This window comes from Xenopus laevis, chromosome 9_10L (assembly GCF_017654675.1).
Source record: "Xenopus laevis strain J_2021 chromosome 9_10L, Xenopus_laevis_v10.1, whole genome shotgun sequence".
Lineage (NCBI taxonomy): Eukaryota > Metazoa > Chordata > Amphibia > Anura > Pipidae > Xenopus > Xenopus laevis.
In genome coordinates, this window is record NC_054387.1 from 80039491 (window position 1) to 80066159 (window position 26669).

Sequence of the window (26669 nt, forward strand, 5' to 3'; positions counted from 1 at the left end):
AGTTCAAGGCTTAATGCGCTAATCCAACCAATTTGGTGTTGCCAGTAATCAGTATTGAGCAGTTACATACATTCAAATTAGCAAAATTACAAGGGTACCCAGATAGTTGCACAGCTAGTTTTTCACATTTGATTTAATTTCATACAACTGAATACTGCTTCACTAAAAACCTTTGTTCAGAAAACACCCCAGTACTCAGATGTTCCTGGGAAATTAAAGACATACCACTATTTTGAATTTTATTTGCACATTTTTAAGGTCTGCTAAAACGCGGCAAATTTTTAAAGCAAAAAAACAACTTTTTTTAAAATGACATTTTAACACACACACACAAATGTGCCATTTTTTTCACTCACATATGTATGTATTCAAAACATATTTAAACTCAAATTTTCATGCCAACTAGTGATGGGCAAATTTATTCACCAGGAATGTATTTGCATAAAATTTCTGCATCAGAAGTGTCGTGCATCAGAATTATTTTGACGCTCATTGACTTTAATGTACTTGGACACAAAAGTCGCACGTGTAAAAATTGTCAAGCGCATAAAAATTGTTGTGCGTCAAAATTATTTTGACTGCCATTGACTTTAATGCATGTGGACATAAAGGTCGCCATGTAAAAATTGTCGCTTGTATAAAATTTCTGCATCAGAAGTGTTGTGCGTCAAATTTATTTTGAAGCCCATTGACTTTAATGCATTTGGACACAAAAGTCGCACATGTAAAAATTGTCAAGCGCATAAAAATTGTTGTGCGTCAAAATTATTTTGACTGCCATTGACTTTAATGCATGTGGACATAAAGGTCGCCATGTAAAAATTGTCGCTTGTATAAAATTTCTGCATCAGAAGTGTTGTGCGTCAAATTTATTTTGAAGCCCATTGACTTTAATGCATTTGGACACAAAAGTCGCACGTGTAAAAATTGTCAAGCGCATAAAAATTGTTGTGCGTCAAAATTATTTTGACTGCCATTGACTTTAATGCATGTGGACATAAAGGTCGCCATGTAAAAATTGTCGCTTGTATAAAAATTGTCGTGCATCAAAATAATTTTGACGCCCAATTTTGACGCTTTTAGCAATTTTTTTGCTTTTTTGCTGTTTCGCGAATTTTTCAGTGAAGAGAAACAGGATAGATTCGTCCATCACAAGTGTCAACAGTACGTGTATTTGCTGATATGCATTTAACTACATATTTAGTGCAGCCTTGATATATACAGCATTGAGATGTACCTCTGGCTAGGCTACAGAAAATATTTTCCAGCCATATATTGGCATCTCTGAAAGAATCGGTTCCCAAGGTACACTTGAATTAAACATCCGATTGAATAGCCTACCAGGATATAAACACTACCAAGAGAGAATAGGATAAAAAGGCGTGATTTTGCCTTCTGTTTATTGTGACTACCTCCTGATGTTGGCCTTCTTTGCAACACCTGTTGTAATACCAAGGAGAGCACTTTCTTCCTTTCATCTTAATATGAATATTATGCCCAGAAGCAAAACATATGCATCAGCTGCCATCTGGATACTGGATGACTTATTATTTTCAAGTATATACATAACTTCATGCATTTAAACAACTGGGTGATAGAAAAACAAACATTCATAAATAAATGCAAACAAGCACAGGGACAATGCATTCGATATACTTCTCACTAAGGGGCAGGTTCACTAAAGGGCGAAGTGACTAACGCTAGCCAGTGTGACGTCATTTCGTTACTTTGCCGATTTACTAACGGGCACAGGCATAACTTCGCTAGTGAAGAAGTCTCTAGCGGATATTCGCTCCCTTACGCCTGGCGAAGTTGCGCTCTGGTGAAGGGACGTAACTACGCAAATTCACTAAGATGCGGATTTTACTGAACGTTACCTCTTGCGCCAGACTTGCCTTCGCCACCTCAGACCAGGCGAAGTGCAATAGATTAGATTGGATTTCCTCAAAAAAGTTGAAAAAGTCCCAAAAAACGCTGGCGACTTTACATTTTTCAGGGTGATAGGCTGCAAAAGAACGTAAATTTTTTATGGGGTACCTGGCTTCCCCCCTACATTTCCTAACATATGGCACATAAACTATACACTGGGATCATGTGTAGGGCAATATAACAACTCTATTTTATTTATTAAGGTTTCCCGGGCTTGTGTAGTGTAATGTATTTGATGCAACATATAACTTCCCGCCGTATGTAAATCAGCCAACGCTATTGCAAATTCGCTTCGCTTGCCTCAGTAACGTTAGCGTAACTTTGTCAGCATCCGGCGCCCTAGACGCAACTTCGTATTTTAGTGAATTAACATTGTTCTGTCGAATTTATGCCTGCCGTATCGTTGCAATGTGAGCGAAGCGGATGCTAGCGCAAATTCGGCACTTAGTGAATCTGCCCCTAAGTTCTATATGGAACCACTAGAACCTATTCTGAAATTTAGTACTACTGAGTAGTAATCTGCTGCTTACTGGTTTGCGAAGAACTAAAAAGTGTCCTTGGGAGTATGGAAACAAACTGCTTGCATCAATAATAATATATAACATTACCCAAGTGTTTATACAGACCAGTGGCACTTGTATCGCCTTACAGTGCCAGCCAACACTGTGGCCTGTCTAAATGTTCAACCAGATATCTAGTCCTTGTTTTTAAACAACCCTTCTCCCACATGCCTCCCATCTGCTGAAAAGTACCCAGACAAATGCATTTTTGGAAGAAGATAAGTGCTTGTCAGGGTCAATGCAATTCTTTGCACCAAAAAGCTGGAAAACCCGCAGAATAAACACCCGCATCATTAAGAAATATCTGCATCATTTTGCTTCACCAGGAAAAAACATGTTTTTTGGGCGAAAATGCAGGAAAAATGTGGATGCTTTCCTACTGACACATTGATTGAATTTCACCTAAATTTTACATATCGGTTCTTTTTTTTGGTTTCTTTTGCATCTCAAATACAGGCATCATTATTATTATAAACTGTTACATATAAAAGCAAGAGTAAAGTTTTAAAAATTAAAGAATAAGTGGCCCCTTGGATTTATCTTGGTCAGTCTAATCTTTGCATCCTTGTATTCTGCACATTTATTTCATCTCTGTCTGTCTGTTTCTCTTAAAAAGTCAGTGCAAGGAGCCCAGCTCCTTCCATCAACAAAAAGAGGAAGCAATTGGCAGCTCTTTCCCTGACAAATTACCACAATTTTCCTCAAGGAACAGCCCAATATACTACTGAGCAAGGTTACAGAAAGCTATTAACTTTTATTTAGTTGAAAAACAGTCAATTCAAGCAGCAAACACATATGACCATTAAACCCAACAGAAGCTGTTGATTTCCCTGACCCCTTTGAAGTGTTTGGACTTTCCTTTACTAGCCTCTACATTCTTTTCTTAGTATTTTAAAATACAGGGTTTGATTTCTGGTTTCCTTTTTTGTAAAATTTTCTTTTTTTCTGGAAAACTTGTCCAGACACGCACGACATACAAGAATGTTTTTCTCAATAGAAATTACCCATTTCCCTTCTTCCTTTCAAGTTATGAATACTAAACTAATGCAAGCTTTCCTTTTGATTTATGAATAATATGTCAATTGATGTTGTTTTTTTGTGAGTCTTTGCAATCCTGAATCTAGATTTTTGAGATTTATTATTTAACAAAACCAGTTGATCATGTTCATCTCTCCAGCTTTGATTTACCAAGATACAATTAAAATCAATGGGCATTAGATATCCAGTCCCGCCACACACAAAAAACTGCATGGAATGATGGAATTGAAAAAAATAACCAGTGCAATTTCTTCATTCAAGATCTTTCAAGATCTTTCATAAATACAGTCAATACAATACAAAACATTTCAGGAAAAGGATAGATTGGCTCATAGGAGACTATGTAAGATAATTAAAGGGGTTGTTCACCTTTGAATTAACGTTTGGTATGATGTAGAGAATGATATTCTGAGACAATTTACAGCTCCTTTTAATTTTTTATTATTATTTGTGATATATGAGTTATTTAGCTTTTTATTCAGCAGCTCTCCAGTTTGCAATATCAGCAATCTGGTTGCTGGGGTCCAAATTACCCTAGCAACCATTCATTGAGTTGAATAAGGGACTGGAAAATAAATAGGAAAGGGCCTTGATAGAATGATGAGTAATAAAAAGTAGCAATAAAAATAAATGTGTATCCTTACAGAGCAACTGTATTAGATGGGGTCAGAGACCCCCATTTGAAATCTGGGTAGAGTCAGAAGAAAATAAATAATTATTATTTTATAATTATACAAAATAAACAATGAAAGCCAACTGAAAAGTTGCTAAGAATTTAATCTATAACATACTAAAAGTTAACATAAAGAAAAATATTATAGGTTAAAGTGATTATTTGAGATACTTCATTTGAGCAGGACCACCAAATCTGAATCATTGTTCCTTCTGTCTTATTGCATCTCCAACAATTTTTTGAGATAGTCAGGTACATCCAGTGAAGTATAGATGGAGTGTTGTACCACCTATATAAAACTTCCATTGATTTTCTATATGGTTGGTACATTTTGAATACTTAAGTGCTGAGTTGGCTGCCTGTATCCACTGTGGCATTGTGAATGTGCCATTAAGATCTTGTTCCCACTTTTGGATGTGCATCGGTTTTCCTTTTTCAGGGGGAGTTGAAAGTATCTTATATATATTTGACAGTAGTTCAAATGCGGTTTGTTGCTGTGGTGGTCTTTTCTCTTGTTGGGTTAGTAGATGACAAATTTGTAAATATCTGCATAAGTCATTTTTCGGTAGATTATATTGTGTTGTGTTAGTCTTCATAAGCTTTTAAGCTAGTGGTTGTGAACAACTGGGACAAAGCTGTTATGCCTAGGACATCCCGATTTCTTATATTGAGGTTCGGTATCATTGTTTCTAGGATTTTTGAAATATTCTTTATTTTCAATTTTTTAAAACAAAGAGGGGGAAGGGCGAGGGTACAGAAATAAAAAGGGGAGAAAAGGGGATAAGGAGGGGGAAGAGTAGGATGGTAAGAGGAGATAAACACATACAATATTCATGTCATCTCAAAGTTATATAAAGTTACATAAAGTTATATAAAGGTATATAAAGTTATATAAAACCATGGTGAAGGAAGCGATGTACATACAGAAATATATTACAAAATCAGAAATATCTTGTAAATCAGCTTGCATCGGAAAATAAACAGTCCTGGAAATAGGGTACAATGGTAATGTGAACAAGACCGTAAAGCATCGATTGCCTATAAAAAAATAATGTTGTGGAGGGTTAGAGTGACCTATGGACCTTTAAACTGCATCAGAACGGATATATCTCAACCAAGGCCTCCAAACATCCCAGTATCGATCACTATCATTACTCATGATACATGCTATTTCCTCTAATTTGCGGGTGTCTTCCACCTTCATTAACCATTCCTTGAATGTGGGAGGATTAAGGGATTTCCAGTTACATGGGATTAAAGCTTTCGCTGCTTGAAGTAAATGAAGAAAAAGTCTATCTGTGATCATCTGCCTAGAGGATGTGTCGAAGTGAAGCAATAAAGGTACCGGGTCTAACTGGTGTATATCAATCCTAGTCAGTGATCTAACAACTTTACAAATCCCTTCCCAATATACCTTAAGTTTAGAACATGCAATCCATATATGTATATAGGTTCCCCTTTCGAGATTGCATCTCCAACATAAGTCGCTACAATTAGAGTACATTTGGTGCAGTCGAACTGGGGTATAATACCACCTTGTGGTTAGTTTAAACATGGTTTCTCTAGTTTTAGATGATATCGAGCTCTTATGTAGCGCTCCAAAGATTCTCCTCCAGTCATCGTCTGCAAGTTGTGCTCCTAGTTTAATTTTCCAGGTTTCTATACAAGGGGCTGGGGGGAGTTCTTGAGCAGATAGCAATAATTTGTATATATGAGAGAGCGGTCTTACAAGAGGTTGAATGCCGTCCATAATGACTTCCCAAGAAGTGGGGTTTCGCCCCCACCCTGTTTGGGTTATGGACTTAAGATAGTGTGATAGCTGGTTAAAACACCATAAATCCCTAGGATGAGTACCCCACTTCTTTTGTATCTTAGATAGTGATAGTCTAACTCCTTTCTTATAGAACTCTTTCAGCCTGGTAGGGTTACAAGTAGATGAGCTCCAAGGTGCAAAGCAACCAGGATCTAGACTTGGAGGAAAATCTGGATTTAAATTCAAAGGTTGTAGTATATAGGGTTTGGGTGGGAGTCCAAGCTTATCCCTAGCATGGAACCAGACGTCTAAAGTAGGGTTAATGGTGGGATGATTTTGAATATAGGTCAAGGCAGTGTATCTCTGAACCCAGAGAAGGTTCTCCAGAGGGATTTTAACATTAGCTTTTTCAATGAATAACCAAGCTTTCTCCTTTTTGGGATGAAACCAGTCTAAAACTCGTGTCAAGTGAATTGCTTTATAGTACATAAATGCGTCGGGAATGGCCAAACCTCCCTTGTCTTTCGGACGTATCAGGTTGTTATATTTAATTCTAGGGGTTTTGTCTTTCCAAATAAACTGAGAGAACAAGGACTTAAGTGATGAAAAAAAGGCTCTCGGTATGTGGATTGGTAGTACCTGAAGTGGGTATAGGACTTTGGGCATTAGCATCATTTTCACAGCCTGAATACGACCGAACCAAGAAAGACCCAGTTTCTTCAAACTCTCTTTTAAGTTTTAAGGCGTTCAGTAATGGAATAAAATTTTCCTGATAAAGCAGGTGCAGATTAGATGGGATTTTAACTCCTAAATACTTAATGGCTTTGGTAGTCCACTTAAAGGGGAAATTCTCAGCTAGTGATGTTTGCGTTCCGACTGGAAGGTTAATATTCATGGCCTCAGATTTACTAAAGTTGATTTTAAAATTGGAGAGTCTACCAAACAACTGAAACAATAACATCACATTGGGTAATGTAATAAGCAGTCGTGTTATAAAGAAAAGGAGGTCGTCCGCGAAGGCGGCCACTCTAAACTCCTTCCCATGAACCATGAGCCCTGAAATGTCGGCATTATTCCTAATTTGTGATAAAAGGGTTTCTAATACTAGCACAAATAATAGCGGGGAGAGTGGGCAACCTTGTCTGGTACCATTGGCTATATCTAATTTAGGGGAAAGTATACCGTTTACTCTGATTTTGGCAGTGGGGGATTTATACAATGCTAAGATTCTATTTTTCATAATATCACCAATTCCAAAGCCAGTTAAAGTGGCGTCTAAGAAGGGCCAGGAAATCCTGTCAAATGCCTTCTCTGCGTCCGTTGTAAGGACGAGAGAAGGTATATTCAGTCTCTGCGCATAATGTATCAAAGAAACCACTTTAGATGTGTTTTCTTTCCCTTCTCTCTTAGGGACAAAGCCCGTTTGGTCAGGGTGTATTAAATGGGGTAAGTATTGTTTCAGTCGTTCGGCCAACATTTTTGCATATATTTTGAGATCAACATTAATCAGGGATATTGGACGGTAGCTAGCACATTGCTGAGGATCTTTATCAGGCTTGGGAATAACCGTTATGTGAGCTTCTGTGGCCTGGGGGTGAAAGCCTGTAGAGCTATTAATGGAGTTAAAGTAGTCTAGGAGGAGGGGTGCCAGGTCCTCTTTGTAGGTCTTATAGTATTTGGCTCCATAGCCATCTGGGCCAGGGCTCTTCCCTGTTGGGAGCGAGTCTATGGTCTTGTTCAATTCCTCAAGAGTAAAAGGGGTGTCTAGCAGGTCTCGTTGTTGCGGGTATAAACTAGGGAGTTTCGCTTCAGCAATAAATGAGATGTCCTGAAGCGTTTGAGGGTTAGGGGGTTTGCTGTTAATTTTGTAGAGAGATTGGTAATAGCGTTGAAAACAATCTGCTATTCTATGTGTAGCGTGGTGTACATTCTGTTGGGTATCTTTAATGGACATAATGTGTGTAGTAGGTTTGAGGGATTTCAGTATTCTAGAAAAGTGTTTAGTACATTTATCACTATATTCATAAAACTTATGCTTGCATTTCAAATATGCCTTATAGGTAAATTGATCCAATAACGATTTCAGCTGAAGACGTTTACTCTCTAAAATTGTAAGTGTTTTTCTGTGAGCTGCACAACCCTATGATATTACCTCTAAGTACACACTTTAACGTCTCCCATAATGTATTCGGTGACACATCAGACGAATTGTTTTCGAGTATAATTTGGTTGATCCAAGTTCGAATTTGGCCAGTGGTATCTTTCTTGTGGGTTAATAAGTCATTAAATCTCCAGTTAAATTCTGGTTTAGCTGTGTTAGGGATCGTGAACACCGTAGTTATAGGAGAATGATCAGATATAGTGGTAATCCCCATGTCCACCTGTGAGAACAAGTGTAACCAATTCTGGGAAATGAGTAAGTAATCAATCCTCGTATAACTCTGATGGACCTTCGAAAAATGTGTGAAGTCACGTGTTGTTGGATGGAAGCTTCTCCATATATCTACTAAGCCGAGTGATGTGAAGGCATTCTTTATGCCTTTCAAACCCTTATACGATACACTGGTTTTTGACTTTGACGAATCAATCAAAGGGTTCAAAGTCACATTAAAATCCCCCCTACAATCAACAAACCTTCTGTGAAGGATGCAATAGATTTGATGGCTTTTTGTATAAAGGTGGATTGACTGTGGTTAGGGACATATAAATTAACCAATGTGACCTTTAGATCAGCTATAACCCCTTTCACACATAATAACCTCCCTTCAGTGTCCTCCAACTTATCTTTGATTAGGAAAGGAATATCTTTATGTATCATAATCATCATCCCCAGACTTTTCTTACAGGGATTGTTGTTCGTGTAAATAGTGGGATAATTTTTAACCAGTAAACGAGGAAGTTTCCCTTCTTGAAAATGTGTCTCTTGAAGAAAGACTATCTGAGCCTTATCCTTCCTGCATTCAGTAAATATTTGAGCTCTCTTCCTCGGTTCGTTTAACCCATTAACATTATAACACATTACTTTACAATGCAACCTAGCCATTAAGAAACAGAAGTAGGATATGTGACAGTATTAGTGGTACACAGCTCAGTACAAATAATTTGCATGCTTCCATCCCATGGGAAGTAGGGGGAAAAGAGCAGAAATGAAAGGCAGTAGATGTGCCAGTCATCTAATAAAGGTATGAATAAAGATAAGGGAGGGGAGAAAACAAAGGGAAAAAAGGGGAATAAGTGAAAAGTGTTGCTACAGACTTATAGGCCTATAAGCCGTAATGCTGTACGTGGGTGTGCGACAGTGAAGTGGGGGGGGTGAGTGGTTGTCTCGCTGGGTTCAGAGGGGCGCATCACCTTACAACTCCCATGAAACCCCAGGCCAAAGCAAATATCGAAAAAGGGGAAAATATTCAGCACAAAAAAATTAACTAAAAAAATAACAAGCATTACCGAGTAAACAAGTACAAACCAAAAACAAGATAGAAAACCACAACTTTTGTAAAATAAACTCCTGCAGGTTTCTGAAAACCCTTTAGGTAAGTTATATCCCCACAAGTGGGGAGACAGTCACAGTTGTAAGCTTACGTGATCAGGATCATTTAAGAAGAGTGTAAATTGCCTTCCGCTGAGGTGAAATGAGGGTTTCCCTTGAGTTTCTTCTCATCGGGGTACGCGGGGTGCGTTTTGAGGTTGTGACTTTAGACCAGTCACCTTGTAGATCAAAGTCCAATTGTGTTGAAGCAGTATGGTCTGGCAGCCATCCTGGAAGTGAAATCTGAGGTAGATGTAGTCTCTGAAAGAACAGTTCTGTATCACGCGGAGTGCGTATTGTGGCCTGGGTTCCATCTTGAGACGCAGTAATAGAGAAGGGGAATCCCCATCTGTAAGGGATATTGCTTGCCCTTAAATGATCTGTGAGAGGCTTTAGGAGTCTCCTCTTGAGCAAAGTTGTGCGCGCCACATCTTGGAAAAGCTTTATAGAATTATCCTCAAAAGAAATAGTGTCCATCTCCTTAGCTTTAGTGAGGATCTCCTCTTTCAATGAAAAGCTATGCATGCAGCATAAAATATCTCGGGGTGCGTTGAGAGGGGCAGCCTTGGGTTTGGTCACTCTATGTGCACGATCGATTTCTATCTCCAACGACTGCTCCCTGTTCAAAATTCCATTGAAAATGCGCAAGAGTGTCGCATGTATATCCTCCGCTTGAATACTTTCAGGGACTCCTCTAACCCTAATGTTACTGCATCTTCCCCTGTTCTCTTGGTCTTCTATTTGGCGCTCCAATTCTACAATTTTAGTAGATTGGGCTTGCATAGTAGAGTACAAGAGTTTTTGATTTGCAGAAATCTTACTTTGGTTGGTTTCCGCATCGTCAATCCGCGTGGCTAAGCAGGACATATCTCTCTTTATATCTTGCAGTTCGTCCTTTAGCGTCTGCGTCACCTCCTGTAACATGCCTTTGATATCTGCTTTGGTCGGGAGTGAAGCCAAATAACGAGCTGAGATGGCTTCCCCACCTTCACTTTCTTGGTCGGAAGAGTCGCGCTGCTGATCTGTGTCGTCGTCTCTTTCCACCGCAGCAGGCGCCATCTTGGAAGAGTGACGATCCGCATTTCTCTTAAAGAGTAAAGGAGTAAGTTCCGATTGCGAGAGTGTATGTTTCTTCTGGGAAGCTTTCTCCTTGTCCTGCTTCGATTTCTGAGTTTTCCCCATGATGTAATTAGTGAATAAAATGGAAAGGCCTGGGACTCAACACGGAGCAGCTCTAGTGTGCGTCCATCCACAGCAGCAGGCAAGCCACGCCCCTGTTTCTAGGATTTTTAATGATGATTGTGCAGCTGGAAAGATGTGAATTTGTCTATTAGTTATGATTTGGTTCCATATTCTCAGTGCCATAATTGAAGTGTGATATTATATTTTATTTTGCAGTGATGGATGTAAAGTTTTGGCCTACATAATTTGTTATAATGTATATGGGTATATTTGTCTCTGTTCAATTTGTATCCAATGCTTTTGGTAAAGAGGTAGGTTCCATTGTGTTATTTGCTCCAGTATTGTTGCTTTACAATAGTTTTCTATATTGGGACTCCAAATGGATTCTGGGGTTTTTCCCACCACATAAAAGTGTCTATTACCTTTTGTACTTGGTTTAGAAAGGTTTTGGGCACTGTGATTGGTAAAGTTCAAAATATGTAAAGCAACTGAGGAAATATCATCATCATCTTAACTACTGCCATCTGGCCCATCCAAGGAATATACAATAGGCTTCATTTTTTCAACTACTGAATATTGGTGAGAATTTTGGGGTAATTGTTTTACTGGCTATGGAGTTTCCTAATTCAGTTCCCAAATATGATATCGTATGCTCTTTCCATTGAGAATTAAAGGGATACTGTCATGGGAAAAAACATTTTTTTCAAAATGAATCAGTTAATAGTGCTGCTCCAGCAGAATTCTGCACTGAAATCCATTTCTCAAAAGAGCAAACAGATTTTTTTATATTCAATTTTGAAACCTGACATGGGGCTAGACATTTTGTCAATTTCCCAGCTGCCCCATGTCATGAGACTTGTGCCTGCACTTTAGGAAAGAAATGCTTTCTGGCAGGCTGCTGTTTTTCTTTCTAAATGTAACTGAATGTGTCTCAATGGGACATGGGTTTTTACTATTGAGTGTTGTTCTTAGATCTACCAGGCAGCTGTTATCTTGTGTTAGGGAGCTGTTATCTGGTTACCTTCCTATTGTTCTTTTGTTTGGCTGCTGGGAGGGAAAAGGGAGGGGGGTGATATCACTTCGACTTGCAGTACAGCAGTAAAGAGTGATTGAAGTTTATCAGAGCACAAGTCACATGACTTGTGGCAGCTGGGAAATTGACAATATGTCCAGCCCCATGTCAGATTTCAAAATTGAATATAAAAAAATCTGTTTGCTCTTTTGAGAAATGGATTTCAGTGCAGAATTCTGCTGGAGCAGCACCATTAACTGATTCATTTTTAAAAAAATCTTTTTTTCCCATGACAGTATCCCTTTAAATTTCTTTTGTAGTATAGTTAGTTGCTCTTCTGGTAGACCTAGTGACAGGGCTTGGGTCTTATTAATATTTAGCTTAAAGTAAGAGACTTGGCTGTATGTGCTTAAGATTTGAAATGTTTCCTCCAATGAGTGGGTTATATCCGTATGCGACATGATGATGTCATCTGCAAAAAGTGTTACTTTATACTCTTCAGAGTTCATTTTTATCCCTGATATTTTTGTCGTATCTCTGATGGCATGAAGTCTACCTTGTGTCTGTCAGCACTGTGCCCTGTACCTTATGCCACATTTTTAATTTGGCTTTAGGTACAGAGTGCAGCAAGACACCAAACTATTTAAATGAGCACTAAGGGATGCAATCTGAATTTGGTGCCCCTTAGTGGTCTAGCACTTGTACACTGGTTTAAGATAAACGACCAGTCATATCATATCTACAACAGTCTACTCATTTTTTCCACTCAGTACCTCATTTGAGTCAAGTGGTGTAACTAGCAGGGAGCAGACCATGAAGCCGGGGAGGGGGGTGGGAAGAGACACGGGGGAGGGGTTTAAACACCCCGTAATCACTGCTCCTCTTGTCTCACAATACCTATTCTCACTGAAACTTGCGTTTTGTTCACCTGCATCCCACAATTCCCCTTTACAGACCCCTTTCTCTTCTGCCTTTTACATCTAGTGCTGAAGTTATGGGAGCAAGGGGCACATTGGTGAGGGTGGCAGGGGGCAATGAGGTCAGATGTCATCCCACTGCTTCTGTCTACTTTCCTTTTCTGACCTTTCGCTTTTGTCCTTTCAGTTCTCTGCCACTTTTCACCTCAAAATCGCTAACTATTTTTGCTAAGTATGAATTAAATAAATTCTATGAGCTGTTTTTTTCTACACTACTGGAAGGCTTTAAAAATCCATAGAGTGAAAAATTAACATGTCAATAAAAATGAAATTCATAACCATTTGCCATGTCTCGGATCAAGAGCAACCTAACTTAATTTCCTACATACATTGTTCCTTTTAGAAGCTTATATATAACCTGTTTATATTAATAACATATTCCTCGCCAGAAGGCAATCTCCTAGTAGCGGGCATTTAGCAGTCCTGGAAATAGACAGGAATAATCAAGTTACAGTCAGAATGTGTACAAGATACTGTTCAGTGATTTTATATTCCAATCTCAGCTTAAAATATATTTTTATGATTCTCTAGCCTTTGGAAACACGGCATTAGCACAGCAGACATCTATGCTTATTTTGAAGTTACTTGGAAACAATTTCTACAAATTTAAAGACGTAAGATCTAATCCTCCTTTTTTATTTTCTACATTTTAATTGATCTGGAAAATAAATATGATCATTTTGCCAAAATCACAATCTGTTTACTGCCTCATTATTTTTATTCTGAATGAAAATCAAGAATAGCTGTACGGCATCAAAATGTTTATTATGTTAGCGAGGAATTATATTTGCCGTGTAAATACTACACCTTCGCAGAAACACAGATGTTCCATTTTCGAAAAGGTAGACATCTAGTTTTTGAAAGTGAAATGTAAATATGCAACAACCAAGAAAACTTTAGTTATGACTTAAGCTATAAAAAAAAAAAAAGTTTTATTGCAAACATCACAGTCAGGCTGGACTTTTCATTCTTTGGTTGCTTAAAGGGGAACAAACTGTCTGATTCCGCAGTCTACAGATGAAAACTAACATGAGTTTAATTTAGATTCAGTTCAGTTTAGGAATTGGACACATTTTAATCCTTCCAAACAGAATATAGTTCATTCTTTTTTAAAAGTTTTTATTTTTCATTTTAACAGAAGAAAGAAGGAAAGAAAGAAGAAAGAGAGAAAAGCCATACAAACAGCATTTTATGACAGTGGAGCCAAATCTTATCTTCAGAAAGACTTTACCTTACATTCGCATACAATTACCAGTGACAATATCATTATACATTGGGGTCTGGTCTAGTGTCCTTCATTTCCAGCCACAGGGCCCAGACTTTCTCAAATTTTTTTGTGCATCCCCGGGCAATGTAGGTCATTTTCTGATTTGGAAAGGTTTTGTTAACCAAAGTTCGCCAAAAGGCTAAGGATGGAGGAGCAGTGGATTTCCACTGTAATAGGATGGCCTTCTTTGCGTAATACAACAGTTGGAGATAACACAGCTTGACCCCAGCTTGCAGCCCTAGATCATCCACCACTCCCAAAAGACACACCAATGGATTTCTAATGTATGGGACATGATGAGATATGTTGCAAAACTTCCCCCCAGTACAATTGAATTAGAGGGCAGGTCTAAAACACGTGCAAATATGTGCCAACTTCCATCTTAAATTTAACACATTGGTCTGGGGTCGTTGGGTATATCTTTGCAAGCCTATATGGGGTAAGATATAAAAATTTTGCTTCAATGTATCTGTCCCTTATTGACATTGTGATGTCCGGAATCTGTTTAAGTGCATCCTCCCACATTTCAACCTCCACTTCTGGAATATCTCTAACCCATTTCTCTTTCGCCTTGGCTAGGGGGTCTGGGGAGGCTTGGCATAGTATGGTATAAAACCAACATGTTGGTTTCACAAGGTCTTCCCTGCGCATGTATTTCTCAAAGGGGGGTCCACTATTTTACTCCTCAAGTGGCCCAAGTGTTAATGTCAGGTAGCGCACCAAGGTGCGGAAAAGAATCGATACCCCACAAAGGTGTCCAACGGGACCACACTGGTCTCGCCTTGTGGACATGTTTAAGTCCTTTTTTAAATGCCTCAGCCACTATGGCCATTGTGGTAGTGATGTTGTAATGCTCAGTGGGACCTCTGTATGGCAATTTGGCCAAGGCTTCAAAAGACCCCATGGACATAGCTTCCAAAGTAGTGGAGGGATTGTCAGCCTGGGGCACCATCCACCAGTGCACATATGTTAATTGGCTGGCTAGGAAATAGAGCTTAAGGTTAGGGAGTGCTAGCCCTCCACTCATATAGTTCATTCTTAATACACAAAGGTACATATATACATTGTGGCACAGTGACCGGAAAATAATGCTCTACGAAACACATTAGATGTGAAGAATAAGAAGTACTTAAAAAGTTAGTACAAGTTACAAGTTAGTACAAGTTAGTTGTTAATGAGTATTAATGATAATGAAGGAGTAGTCACTTTTTGAAAGGGGAGAGGCTTTGAGTGAGCACTTGCAAAGATATATGAAGCAGGAAGAACCACATTTCTTTGTTTTTCTTTTGGTGTTGGATCCTTTGGGTGTACCAGTTTTTGTCTCAGTGTGTTGCTAGGTTTGAAAAACACAGGGATGTGATGCTTGTTGAAAATCCTCCTGAGTTTCTCTGACACTCCAGCTACATATGGGATGACTATGTTTCGCCTACTATGTGTCTCTGGGCGGTTATTTCTATTGGTGTTCCTGTTGGGCTTGGTTGCTGCTGTTTTGACAAAGGCCCAGTCTGGGTAGTCACACGCTTTCAAAGCTCCTCTAAGATGTTTTTGCTCTTTGTCTTTGGACTCTGTATCAGTTGCCACACATTCCGCCCTGTGGTGCAGAGTTCTAACGACACCCAGTTTGTGTTCCAGCTGATGGTGGGAATCAAACAACAGATATTGATCTGTATGAGTGGGTTTCCTGTATACTTCCGTCTTCAAGTTACACCCATCTTGGATGCATATCAAACAGTCCAAGGCAAGTTTGTTCTCATGGACATCTTCCCTTGTGAATTTGATGTTATTGTCTACTGAGTTAATGTGTTCTGTAAAGGCCGCCACTTCATTGGATCTGATTTTAACCCAATTTGATGTCATCCTCATACCTGAACCAGTGACTCGGTGTAGTTCCCTGGAAAGTAAGTAAGGCCCTCCTTTCCACTTCCTCCATGTACAAGTTTGCTACAATGGGAGAGACTGGAGAACCCATTGCACAGCCATGTTTCTGTCTATAAAAAAGGTTCTTGTACTTGAAGTATGTGGTGTTAAGGCACAAATCTAGCAAAAAACATACTTGGTTGGGACTGAGCTTCTTTCTGCTGCTGAGGGTGTTATCTTGTTGCAGTTGATTTCTTACAGTTTCAATTACCTCTGTAGTAGGTATACATGTGAACAATGAAGTGACATCATATGATACCATTGTTTCTTCTGCCTCTAGTGTAACGCCATGAATCTTGGTTACAAACTCTTTGACATTCTGGATGTGATGCACTGTATTGCCTACCAACAGGGCTTAGATCTTAGCCACGCAATGCTGTATGTCACTGAATTTATGCTGCTGGCAATGGGACTTAGTGCGGCTCCTTTGTGTATCTTGGGGAGTCCGTATGAGCATGGTGTGGCTTCTCTGGGGTACAGGCGGTAGTATAAACTCGATCAATGGCTTTCTCCTTTTTCAAGTTGTTGTAGGCAACCTATAACCTTTTTCTTGAAACGTCTTCATTGATTACTCAGCAAGTCCAGTTGTTTTTAGATTTACCTATACTAGATATACCATGACCTGGATGAATGAAAATCTTCATATTCATATGATCTCAATAGTTACTTTACCTTTTTGACCCAACACCTAAAAGTGTTTAGAGAAAAGTATTTGTAAGTCATTGGGCCCAAAAACAGGCTTGGGCAACCTCTTAAGATGTTTGGCATGTCTCAACATTTTGTTTTGTTCTTGGCAACAAGACTAACATTTAACAAGACATGGACTCACTGTTCTCTCACAAGTTCTCTCTACATCTCTGCCTAAAAATATTGGCACCATTCAGGAATAAATATAATTAAAATAATAAAGTAATTTCATGCATTTGATGCACTTCCAAAATTTCACCTGCTCATTTTCTCATTACAAACAGAATATAAGAACATTATTTTCTACAAGTATTCCATTTTGTCATTACTTTTTAAACTATTTGAAAAAACAACGTTTATTATAAGTAAAGCTTAAAGTAAAATATTTTCTTGCATGCCTTAGCTGAGGTCTTCTAATTGATGCTTAGAGATTTCCTAATCGGGATTCTTTTTATAGGAAACCAAGAATGCCTTGCAAACTCGTGAAACCATTAAGCATTTATATGTATGACAATTCAACAAATACTGTATAATAATATATTATTTAGGACATTGAGTTTTTTTTTTTTACATATTTCATTCTCTCTCATTCTAGAAGATGTTTTCTTCAACATAGAGGTGTAGAATAATGGCAGATACACTGAAAACACTGTATTTGGTTCATTCATTGCATTTTTCCTCATGTTTTGTTGCCTCACAACCTGGAATTAAAATGGATTGTTTGAGAGTTTGCTCCATTTCATTTACAGAACATGCCTACAACTTTGAATATTTTTTTTCTATTGTGAAGCAAACAACAAATAGGACAAAATAACAGAATTCTTCAGCGTGCATAACTGTTCACCCCCCCCCCCTAAAGTCAGTACTTTGTAGAGCCAACTTTTGCAGCAATTACAGCTGCAAGTTGCTTTGGATAAGTCTCTATGAGCTTGCCACATCTTGCCACTGGGATTTTTGCCCATTCCACAAACCAAAACTGCTCCAGCTCCTTCACGTTGGATGGTTTTCGCTTGTGAACAGCAATCCTCAAGTCTGAACACAGATTCTCAATTGAATTGAGGTCTGGACTTTGACTAGGCCATTCCAACACATTTAAATGTTTCCCCTTAAACCACTTGAGTGTTGCTTTAGCAATATGGTTCGGGTCATTGTCCTGTGTGATGGTGTTCTTGGGGTGATGGGATGTGTTGGGTTTGCGCCAGACATAGCATTTTTCTTGGTGGCCGAAAAGTTAAATTTTAGTCTCATCTGACCAGAGCACCTTCCTCCATACATTTGGGGAGTCACCCACATGCCTTTTGGCAAACTCAAAATGTGCCGTCTTATTTTTAACTTTAAGTAATGGCTTTTTTCTGGCCACTCTTCCATAAAGCCCAGCTCTATGGAGTGTACGGCTTATTGTGGCCCTATGGACAGATACTCCAGTCTCTGCTGTGGAACTCTGCAACTCATTCAGGGTAACTTTTGGTCCCTGTGCTGCCTCTCTGATTAATGCCCTCCTTGCCAGTCTGTGAGTTTTGGTGGGCGGCCCTCTCTTGGCAGGTTTGTTGTGGAACTATTGTTGAGGTATAATGTCAGAAAAGGTGTGTTTATACTGACAGATCATGTGACACTTAGGGGCAGATTTATCAAGGGTCGAAGTGAATTTGAGGGAATTTTTGAAGTAAAAAAATTCAAAATTCAAAGTAATTTTTGGATACTTCGACCATCAAATAGGATACTACGACTTCGAATTTACTGTCTCTTTAATAAAACTTTGACTTCAATATTTCGCCAAATTAAACCTGCCGAAGTGCTATGTTAGCCTGTGGGGACCTTCTACAGCATTTTTCTAAGTTTTTGAAGGGGGTGAATACATATGCACATGCCAATTTTCAGTTTTTTATCCATCACATAAAATTAGATTAAGAAACATTTAAATTACAGGTTGGAATGTAACAAAATAGGTAAAAAGCCAAGGAGGGTGAACACTTTTGCAAGGCAGTGTATATGTTATTTCACTGCAATCAAAGGATCCACATTTAATAAACACAATATTTCTGTAAATGCATAGTGCAGACTGCATAATATATGTATATAGTTACTTTAACGAGTCTATTACCTTTGTTAATTTAATTTGTTAAATCTTTAGCGATGCCAGATTAAAGTAGTAGCAGGTTGTAACAGGAATGAACCAAGAGCTAATTTTTGGATGCACCACCACTTGCCGGCACCTGTGCCTCTCAATGATGTATGAAGTATGAAATTTGAGAGAAGGGGAGGACAGTAGAGGGGGCGCCGAATGTTATTTCTCGCTTTGCAAGTCAACCGTGTAAGGCATTGGAGGTTACATATTTTCTTGCTTTTGGAAGCTGTGGATAAGATTCAAGATTCAAAGTTTTATTGTCATAAATAGTGAAGGTAAATTACGAAACTAGAATGTGTATAAAGGCAATAAATAAGGGTTATAATTAACACCTGTACAGGACTTATTGTAGTTTTGAAAAGTGAAAGTATTTTGGTGCAGAGAAATATTTTAGCCTCTCACATGGAATGCCCTTGAACATATAATAAACTCATTTTTGTCTATTTCTTCATTTAGCATACAATATATTGACACAGATAAAATAAATGGTTCCAAACCGTTAATCTACAACAGCATTATGCTCCGTCGGTGCTGGATTTGTTACTGATATGCACATATATTTAAACAGTGCAAGGTAAAGTGTGTTTCATAAAAAGCCCATTGTCAAAATATTCCAAAACATTCACTTCATGGTATCTGGTTCATTCATATCCATTACAAATATACATTACAGAAGATTTTCATCATTCAACAAATGCTCAGGTATAAACCCATTAATCGGCCAATGTAATCACTGGCTGAACTGATTTTAAAACTTGCTGATTAAAATCCATTTAACATTGAACAAAATTCATTTGGGCACTTCAGCAATGTAGAGGACAAAATGTATTATTTTTTAGCACTTCTGCTGTCAGCCTGTTTAGTATATTTACCATTTGCCAAGCACATTTTCAACATTTTGTGCCCATTCAGTTCTGGGGCATTTCTCGAGGCAACTATTATGGTGGTATTTACTAAAACTCAACTTTTTCTCACTCTAATAAAAAAGATTAGACCAAACTACAAAACCCAAATCCCGTTAATTTACCAATAATGCTTCTTGGAAAAGTTGGTGTAAAAAAGTTACAACTAAATCGTGCAACTTGACTCTCCAAAACTAAACATTATCAAATTATCGAACAAAAACCATCAGAGATCACAATGTCAAGAAGCATCTTCAGGGACATCTGCCATTGACTTCTACATGACCTCGACAGGTTTAAGCTGGAGTATTTTTGGCCGGATTTTCAATTACCTTAATTCCCCACCAGCAAAAGGCACACTTTAAATTATAAACAAAATTTGTAATTACCCTCTTGGCTGGCAAATGTGAACTGCAGTTTAGAGACATGTAAACTAAAGGAAGGCTTTTCATGCATGAACAGTGTTTTTAAACAGATACTGTCATGGGAACAACATTTTTGTTTTCAAAATGAATCAGTTAATAGTGCTGCTCCAGCAGAATTCTGCACTGAAATCCATTTCTCAAAAGAGCAAACAGATTTTTTTATATTCAATTTTGAAATCTGACATGGGGCTAGACATATTGTCAATTTCCCAGCTGCCCCAAGTCATGTGACTTGTGCTCTGATAAACTTCAATCACACTTTACTGCTGTACTGCAAGTTGGAGTGATATCCCCCCTTCCTTTTTCCCCCCAGCAGCCAAACAAAAGAACAATGGGAAGGTAACCAGATAGAAGCTCCCTAACACAAGATAACAGCTGCCTGGTAGATCTAAGAACAACACTCAATAGTAAAAACCCATGTCCCACTGAGACACATTCAGTTACATTGAGAAGGAAAAACAGCAGCCTGCCAGAAAGCATTTCTCTCCTAAAGTGCAGGCACAAGTCCCATGACCAGGGGCAGCTGGGAAATTGAGAAAATGTCTAGCCCCATGTCAGATTTCAAAATTGAATATAAAAAAATCTGTTTGCTCTTTTGAGAAATGGATTTCAGTGCAGAATTCTGCTGGAGTAGCACTATTAACTTTGTTTTGAAAAAAACATGTTTTACGATGACAGGATCCCTTTGATGTTTGTTCTTTAACATGAAAACAGCATGTTCTAAGCATTACTGCCACTTTAACATTCAAAAAAAGTATTCTGCACAGTCTCAGTTAAATATTTATGATAGACACTTTAGTGAAAATGTCCTCAGACTTGTAGGTCAAATCTCATTATTTGCAAGGCAGTTCTAACTAGCTATTAAAGCCTTAGGTTTTTCGCCAGTTTGCCCCGATGAGAGACCTGCAATGCTACGCCAAAGCAAAGTGCTGCTGAGCCCACAGCAGCAGAGATGGCAGAATAATGATCTTAATGTGTTCTGATGTGGCAAAAGGGCAAACTGGAGAGCAAAGCTTGCCAACTGCAAAGGACTGATGAACACTGTTCATCACAGAAAGAATTCTTGAAATAACAAATGTACAAGGATAAAACTTCTTGTTACCACAGTAGGCTGTATCAGCGGGCAAATGTTGATCATTTATCAATCTTTTTCTACTGCAATCATATCACTTGTGTACAGTACAACATTGTTTTTTGAAGAAATTTGGACAAAATTAGTCATAATTTAACAAAGCATATCAATCTATCAGAATGTACACGTTATTAATTTATTACAGTTACAATAAAACAAACAAAAAAATGATTGGTTGCTATGAGTCACTGGCTGGGGAAAACTATGGCTATCATCCACCTTGACTCACCAGTCTTGCTGCTTAGAACTTCAACTTACCACCGATTAACTACTGTGCTACTTATGTTAAGTAACTTGATAAATTAATTTTATATAAGGCTCTGTCATCCATAAAAGTACCATACAAATCATGGACCAACATTTGTAGCAGGTATAAGCCTTACTCCAGGATCTGTGCTTGGAGACACCAAAGTATCACAGTGTTCCTCAACCTTTAGTTGCCCAATTCAAGAAGAGACTCCAAACTCTAATGCCTAGAGTACACGTGTAGTGCAAGTTCTCATTTTATCTTCCACTGGCATCAGGTACATAATTCACATACATCTTAGTAATGAATGCACACATGACCAAGTAAGTATGTTCTACTTTTCCAGTGTTTGAGCTGCTGGGTCTGCAATATTGTAATGTAAATATGGTTTCCAATCATTAACAAAATTTTATACCAATTCATCACTAGCTTGCTCAGAAATATAAAGATGTTAGGGAATAAGTCTGTCCATGATAGGGGTTAATACTAGTTTTTGCTTTGTCCAATCAGTTGCTGCAAGAGGTTTTTTTTTTTTTTAAAGTTGCCTGATGGCACATTGTCTGAGCAAACAGGTTATCTTGTAGTGCTTTTCTGTACTTCTTCTGTATTTGGAGGGGTATACATTCAATCATACAAACATGGAAATCAAAGTATACTTATATTTTTATAAGTATCTTTTTTTAATTACTTACTTGGTACCCTAGGTATTAGATAAATGCCATACGACGATCACAAGCCAAAACAATGAGACAAAACAGTTAAACCCTTAAACTCATTATTAGTTAAATGTAGTTTTCAAAAAGCTCCAATGTAGTTTTCAAAAGTTCTACAGAGATCAAGAAATGAGTAATGACTTACCAAATATCCCTGGCCAAGCATGAAAATAAACAGAGACAATAGCATAAATATGTTAACAGTAATTATAAGCAAATAATCAGTGCATGTTTAACAATGCAACAATATAACTTTTTGTGAAAATATAAAAACATTTTTTTTTTCTAAACTAGATGACTAGATGACTAGTAAATTCAACAACAGATTTTTAGACTTTCAACAGACAAAATCATTCAAAACATTTTCAAGACTGAAATGGAATGATTTATAAGGAGGGTAAAGTGAAAAGTAAAGAAGGAGAACATGGGCCAAAAAAAAATGAAAACATATTTGTACCTTGCCCTATAGTTTGTGCATTTGGTAGCACTGAGTTCATAAATGGAGAGTAGTGGACCCGCCCTAAATGCTTGTGAAACATTCAGACATGTGTTAAGGAGTTCAAGTTGCAGGATAGACCTGTACCATAAATGAAATAGCATATAAATAGCTCTGAAACAACTAATTGAAAAGGCATATTGGCAGGCAATTGTCTTTCCTGCCTTCTGTGTATAATCATTGCTGGAAAATCACATCACGTGTTATGTTCGATTTTGGAGTGGTCATAGTACAGGTCTCAACAACATGCTCTTAACAGGCCATGGGATAAAGTGGAACAGGTGATTCAGTTCAAATATGCTTTTATTACCCAACGGCTAAATAAACAGACCTCTGGCCGGTTTGACCAAAGATCGGTTCTTTAGGCACCTGTCCAAATTACTTGGAAGCCCCTACAGCCTTTTTATGAATTCCAGAAAAAACTTCAATCATTAAGTTGGTTTGTTCTATACCCATGAGCAAATAGGCTTGTTGTGCCTCATTCTACATGATCAAATTTAGATTTTTTTCATGCTACGGTTTCTGCATAAAGTATGTAAACAATGGAAACATGGTGCCTCATAGGATGATTATTTTTGTTTCTATTGCTCTGTTATAAACACTACACTATAGTAATTAACATTTAGGGGGTTATCAAAGGTCGATGAGGTTTGTGAGATTTTTTTCTACCTCAAATAAACTCACAACTCGAATGTTGCTTATTTATTAAAATTCTGAATGCATCAAAAGGTTCAAGGGACATCTGCCATTGACTTCTACATGACCTTAACAGGTTTTAGTTGGGAGTATTTTCGGATTCAAGCTTTTTGCAGCTTTGGGGCATAATAAAATCTCATAAAATGTTAGGTTTTTTTTACCCAGAAAAATTACAAAAACTACCTTCAAAAGATAGGATTTTTTTGTGAAAAACACAACTTGATCTTTGATTAATAACCCCCTTAACATTGCATTTCAATAACAGATAGAAAAATTATTTATTTTAATGATGGCAAGCCTTTACACAGTACCAATATCTTTGCAATTGACTTAAATTTATGTGAATATAATTACCATACCCCCTATTAAATTCTGAATTTCTAAACGTACTGAGCACTAAAATAAATTGTAAATAACTTAATGACAAAGGGGCTGATTCACTAAGGGTCGAATATCGAGGGTTAATTAACCCTCGATATTCGACTAGGAATTAAAATCCTTCGACTTCGAATATCGTAGTCGAAAGATTTAGCGCAAATACTGCGATCGTACGATCGAAGGATTATTCCTTCGATCGAACGATTAAATCCTTCGAATCGAAAGATTCAAAGGTTTTTAATCCAACGATCGAAGGAATATCCTTCGATCAAAAAAACTTAGGAAAGCCTATGGGGACCTTCCACATAGGCTAACATTGACTTCGGTAGCTTTTAGCTGCCGAACTAGGGGGTCTAAGATTTTTTTAAAGAGACAGTACTTCGACTATCGAACGGTCGAATAGTCGACCGATTTTTACTTCGAATCCTTCGATTCGAAGTCGTAGTCGTTATCGAAGGTCGAAGTAGCCCATTCGATGGTCGAAGTATCCCAAAAAATACTTCGAAATTTCAAGTTTTTTTTACTTCGAATCCTTCACTCGAATTTAGTGAATCGCCCCCATAATGTTACCAAAGTATTATAAGCAACAAAGCACATGTGTTTAAAAACAACATCATCTGTACACTTGTCAGAACTATAAATTTTGCTGTTTTAATGAACCATAAAGAACTACTACTTATGCTGTTTTTATTATTAATACTGAATTTATAAGTTCCCTTGAGAATCTGAGAACAAGTGTTTCTTCCATCTTTTTTTGCATCTTGCATAACTATCTCAATTACTTAGTGCTGAATAGAATCAGGTTTGCTAGAAACTGAATTTCCAAGCCAATACTATTTATGTAACAAATGCTAAAAACATTAACCTTCCACTTCCAATGGCTAGAGAAAATAAAAAAGTTTTCTTTGGTGGAGTGGATTGAAATTCACAAGTCAAAAGGCAAAGGCATTTAGGGCACTTTGCCTATTTTAATTTTTAACAGCTCAAAAGGCCTGGACAAATTCCCAAAATAGTATCATTTCATAATGCCATAGCCTTTGGCATTATCCTTTGTAAGAAATGTCACATCAGTTATAGGTAAAGGACTAGTTCTTGGATCCATGACTCCTGTCCATTGCATCTTTTTATTCCTGTCCACTGCATCTTTTTATTCCTATCAGCTACCACTGTCTGCAGCATTTAAGATTTTTTTTTTAGCTGATTACATCAAAAAGCTTTTCTTTTGTTGTTACACTTTTCCTGTTGTCATGGAAACAAAAGAACAGTCTCTCCTGCAGGTGAGTGACAGTGATAAGCAGAAAAAGGTTTACTGTGCCACAATCAGAAATTTTAATCATAATGGGTTTGCCATAAAAATGCAAAATGAATTTGCAATATACTGTAAATGACTGGAATCTAATTTGTAACTAATTGTACTAACCATTCCAAGCTAAAACTCATGTCATTAGTTGGGAACATACATTTTAACACAAATAAAACATTATAAGTAGCAACTGTGCTCATAAGATTAAATGTTTCTTAGGGTGAGGGCACACGCTCAGATTTGGGGAGATTAGTCGCCCTGCGACAAATCTCCTCTTCTCCGGGGCGACTAATCTGACCGAACTGCCTCCTGCCAGCTAGAATGTAAATCTCCGGCGGGATCGCACTTGGAGCGCTTTGTTTTACAAAGTTGCCCGAAGTTGTGTCACGAGAAAACTTCAGAAAACGAAGCGCTCCGAGTGCCATCCCACCGGCGATTTACTTTCTAGCAGACGGGATGCAGTTCGGGGAGATAAGTCGCCCCGAATCCGAGCGTTTACCCTGACCCTAAAAGTGTCACATTTGAAACAGCTGTGTAAATGTTTCTATTGCCTTGATAAGCTTTCTTAGCTCATCTACTCAGCTAATTAGTCTTGTTAAGGGCTTAAAGGACCAGTAATATCAAAAAATGAAATTGTTTTAAAGTAATAAAAATATAATGCAGTGTTGCCCTGCACTGGTAAAACTGCAGTGTTTGTTTCAGAAACATTACTATTGTTTATATAAATACGCTGCTGTGTAGTAATGGGGGCAGCCATTCAAAGGAGCAAAAGTTCAAGTTACACAGCACATAACAGATAAGCTCTGTAGAACATAATGTTATCTGTTCGGCCATTACTTATCCTGTGCCATTTAGCCTTTTTTCAATTTCCGCCATTGCTACAAAGCAGCTTGTTTATATGAACTATAGTAGTGTTTCTGAAGCAAACAGATCAGTTTTACCAGTGCAGGGCACCAGTACATGATATTTTCTTAACTTTAAAACACTTTCATTTTTTGGTGTTACTGGTCCTTTAAACTCCAGCAAAGTTACAAACATTAGGACTGTTGTTACAATGCTTGGTTATAAAGACTTCAGCCCAATGGCATGAGGCATTTTGACCACTAGCTGAAAACAGATAGTGGTTAAAACCCCCATATTAAGCAGTCAATGCATCCCATAGCAATTAAACCACTTTGCCTATGGCATATGCTGGTGGAGACAATGGAACTACATTCACAGCATTTTGGCTACCCATGCTTTAAGCAATTACAAAGTCATTACCATTTGGTTTATTTTATTGAAAGAACCATTACATTATAGCTAAAGTAACTCAATTACGTCCCTGTACTTTCTCAGTCATAGTTTTAGAGGCTTTTATTTTCCTTTTTTCCTCCCTCTGTTACCCCACACTTATTTCCTCTGCTTAACCCTCACTCTTTTCTCAGGTCCTCCTCTCAGGTCACATCTGTTATTTATAATTTGTCTGTCTCATTGTGTTTCCTTTGTCCTTTCCATTCCTTTGTACCCTTCAATGTTCCTCTCTCTAATCCTCTAGGTTTTCTCTGACTCTCATACATGCTATCCATCCTTTTCTCTATAATGTTCTGTCCCTGGCAGGTCAGAGCACCAGTAGGACCCATATAAACACAGGAAGAAGAGAGGAAACCAGAGCACCAGGAAGAGCCAATGCAATTACAGAAAGACATACTAACTCTTTTCTGCTAGTGCCCAGCCAGTGCTAAAGAT

General features: G+C 38.0%; 1 protein-coding gene across 4 annotated transcripts in view; it reads right to left on the bottom strand.

Moving 5' to 3' along the window:
- Window positions 1-26669, bottom strand: part of znf385b.L (zinc finger protein 385B L homeolog) — a 289009-nt gene that overhangs the window by 115752 nt on the left and 146588 nt on the right. For 3 of the 4 annotated variants that reach the window (XM_041575943.1, XM_041575941.1, XM_041575942.1), the window contains one exon: window positions 22214-22222. The exons of the other annotated variant lie outside the window; for it this stretch is intronic. In XM_041575943.1, coding sequence (XP_041431877.1) covers window positions 22214-22222 — 9 coding nt within the window. The remainder of the gene's footprint in view (window positions 1-22213; window positions 22223-26669) is intronic. 4 annotated transcript variants of the gene reach the window in all.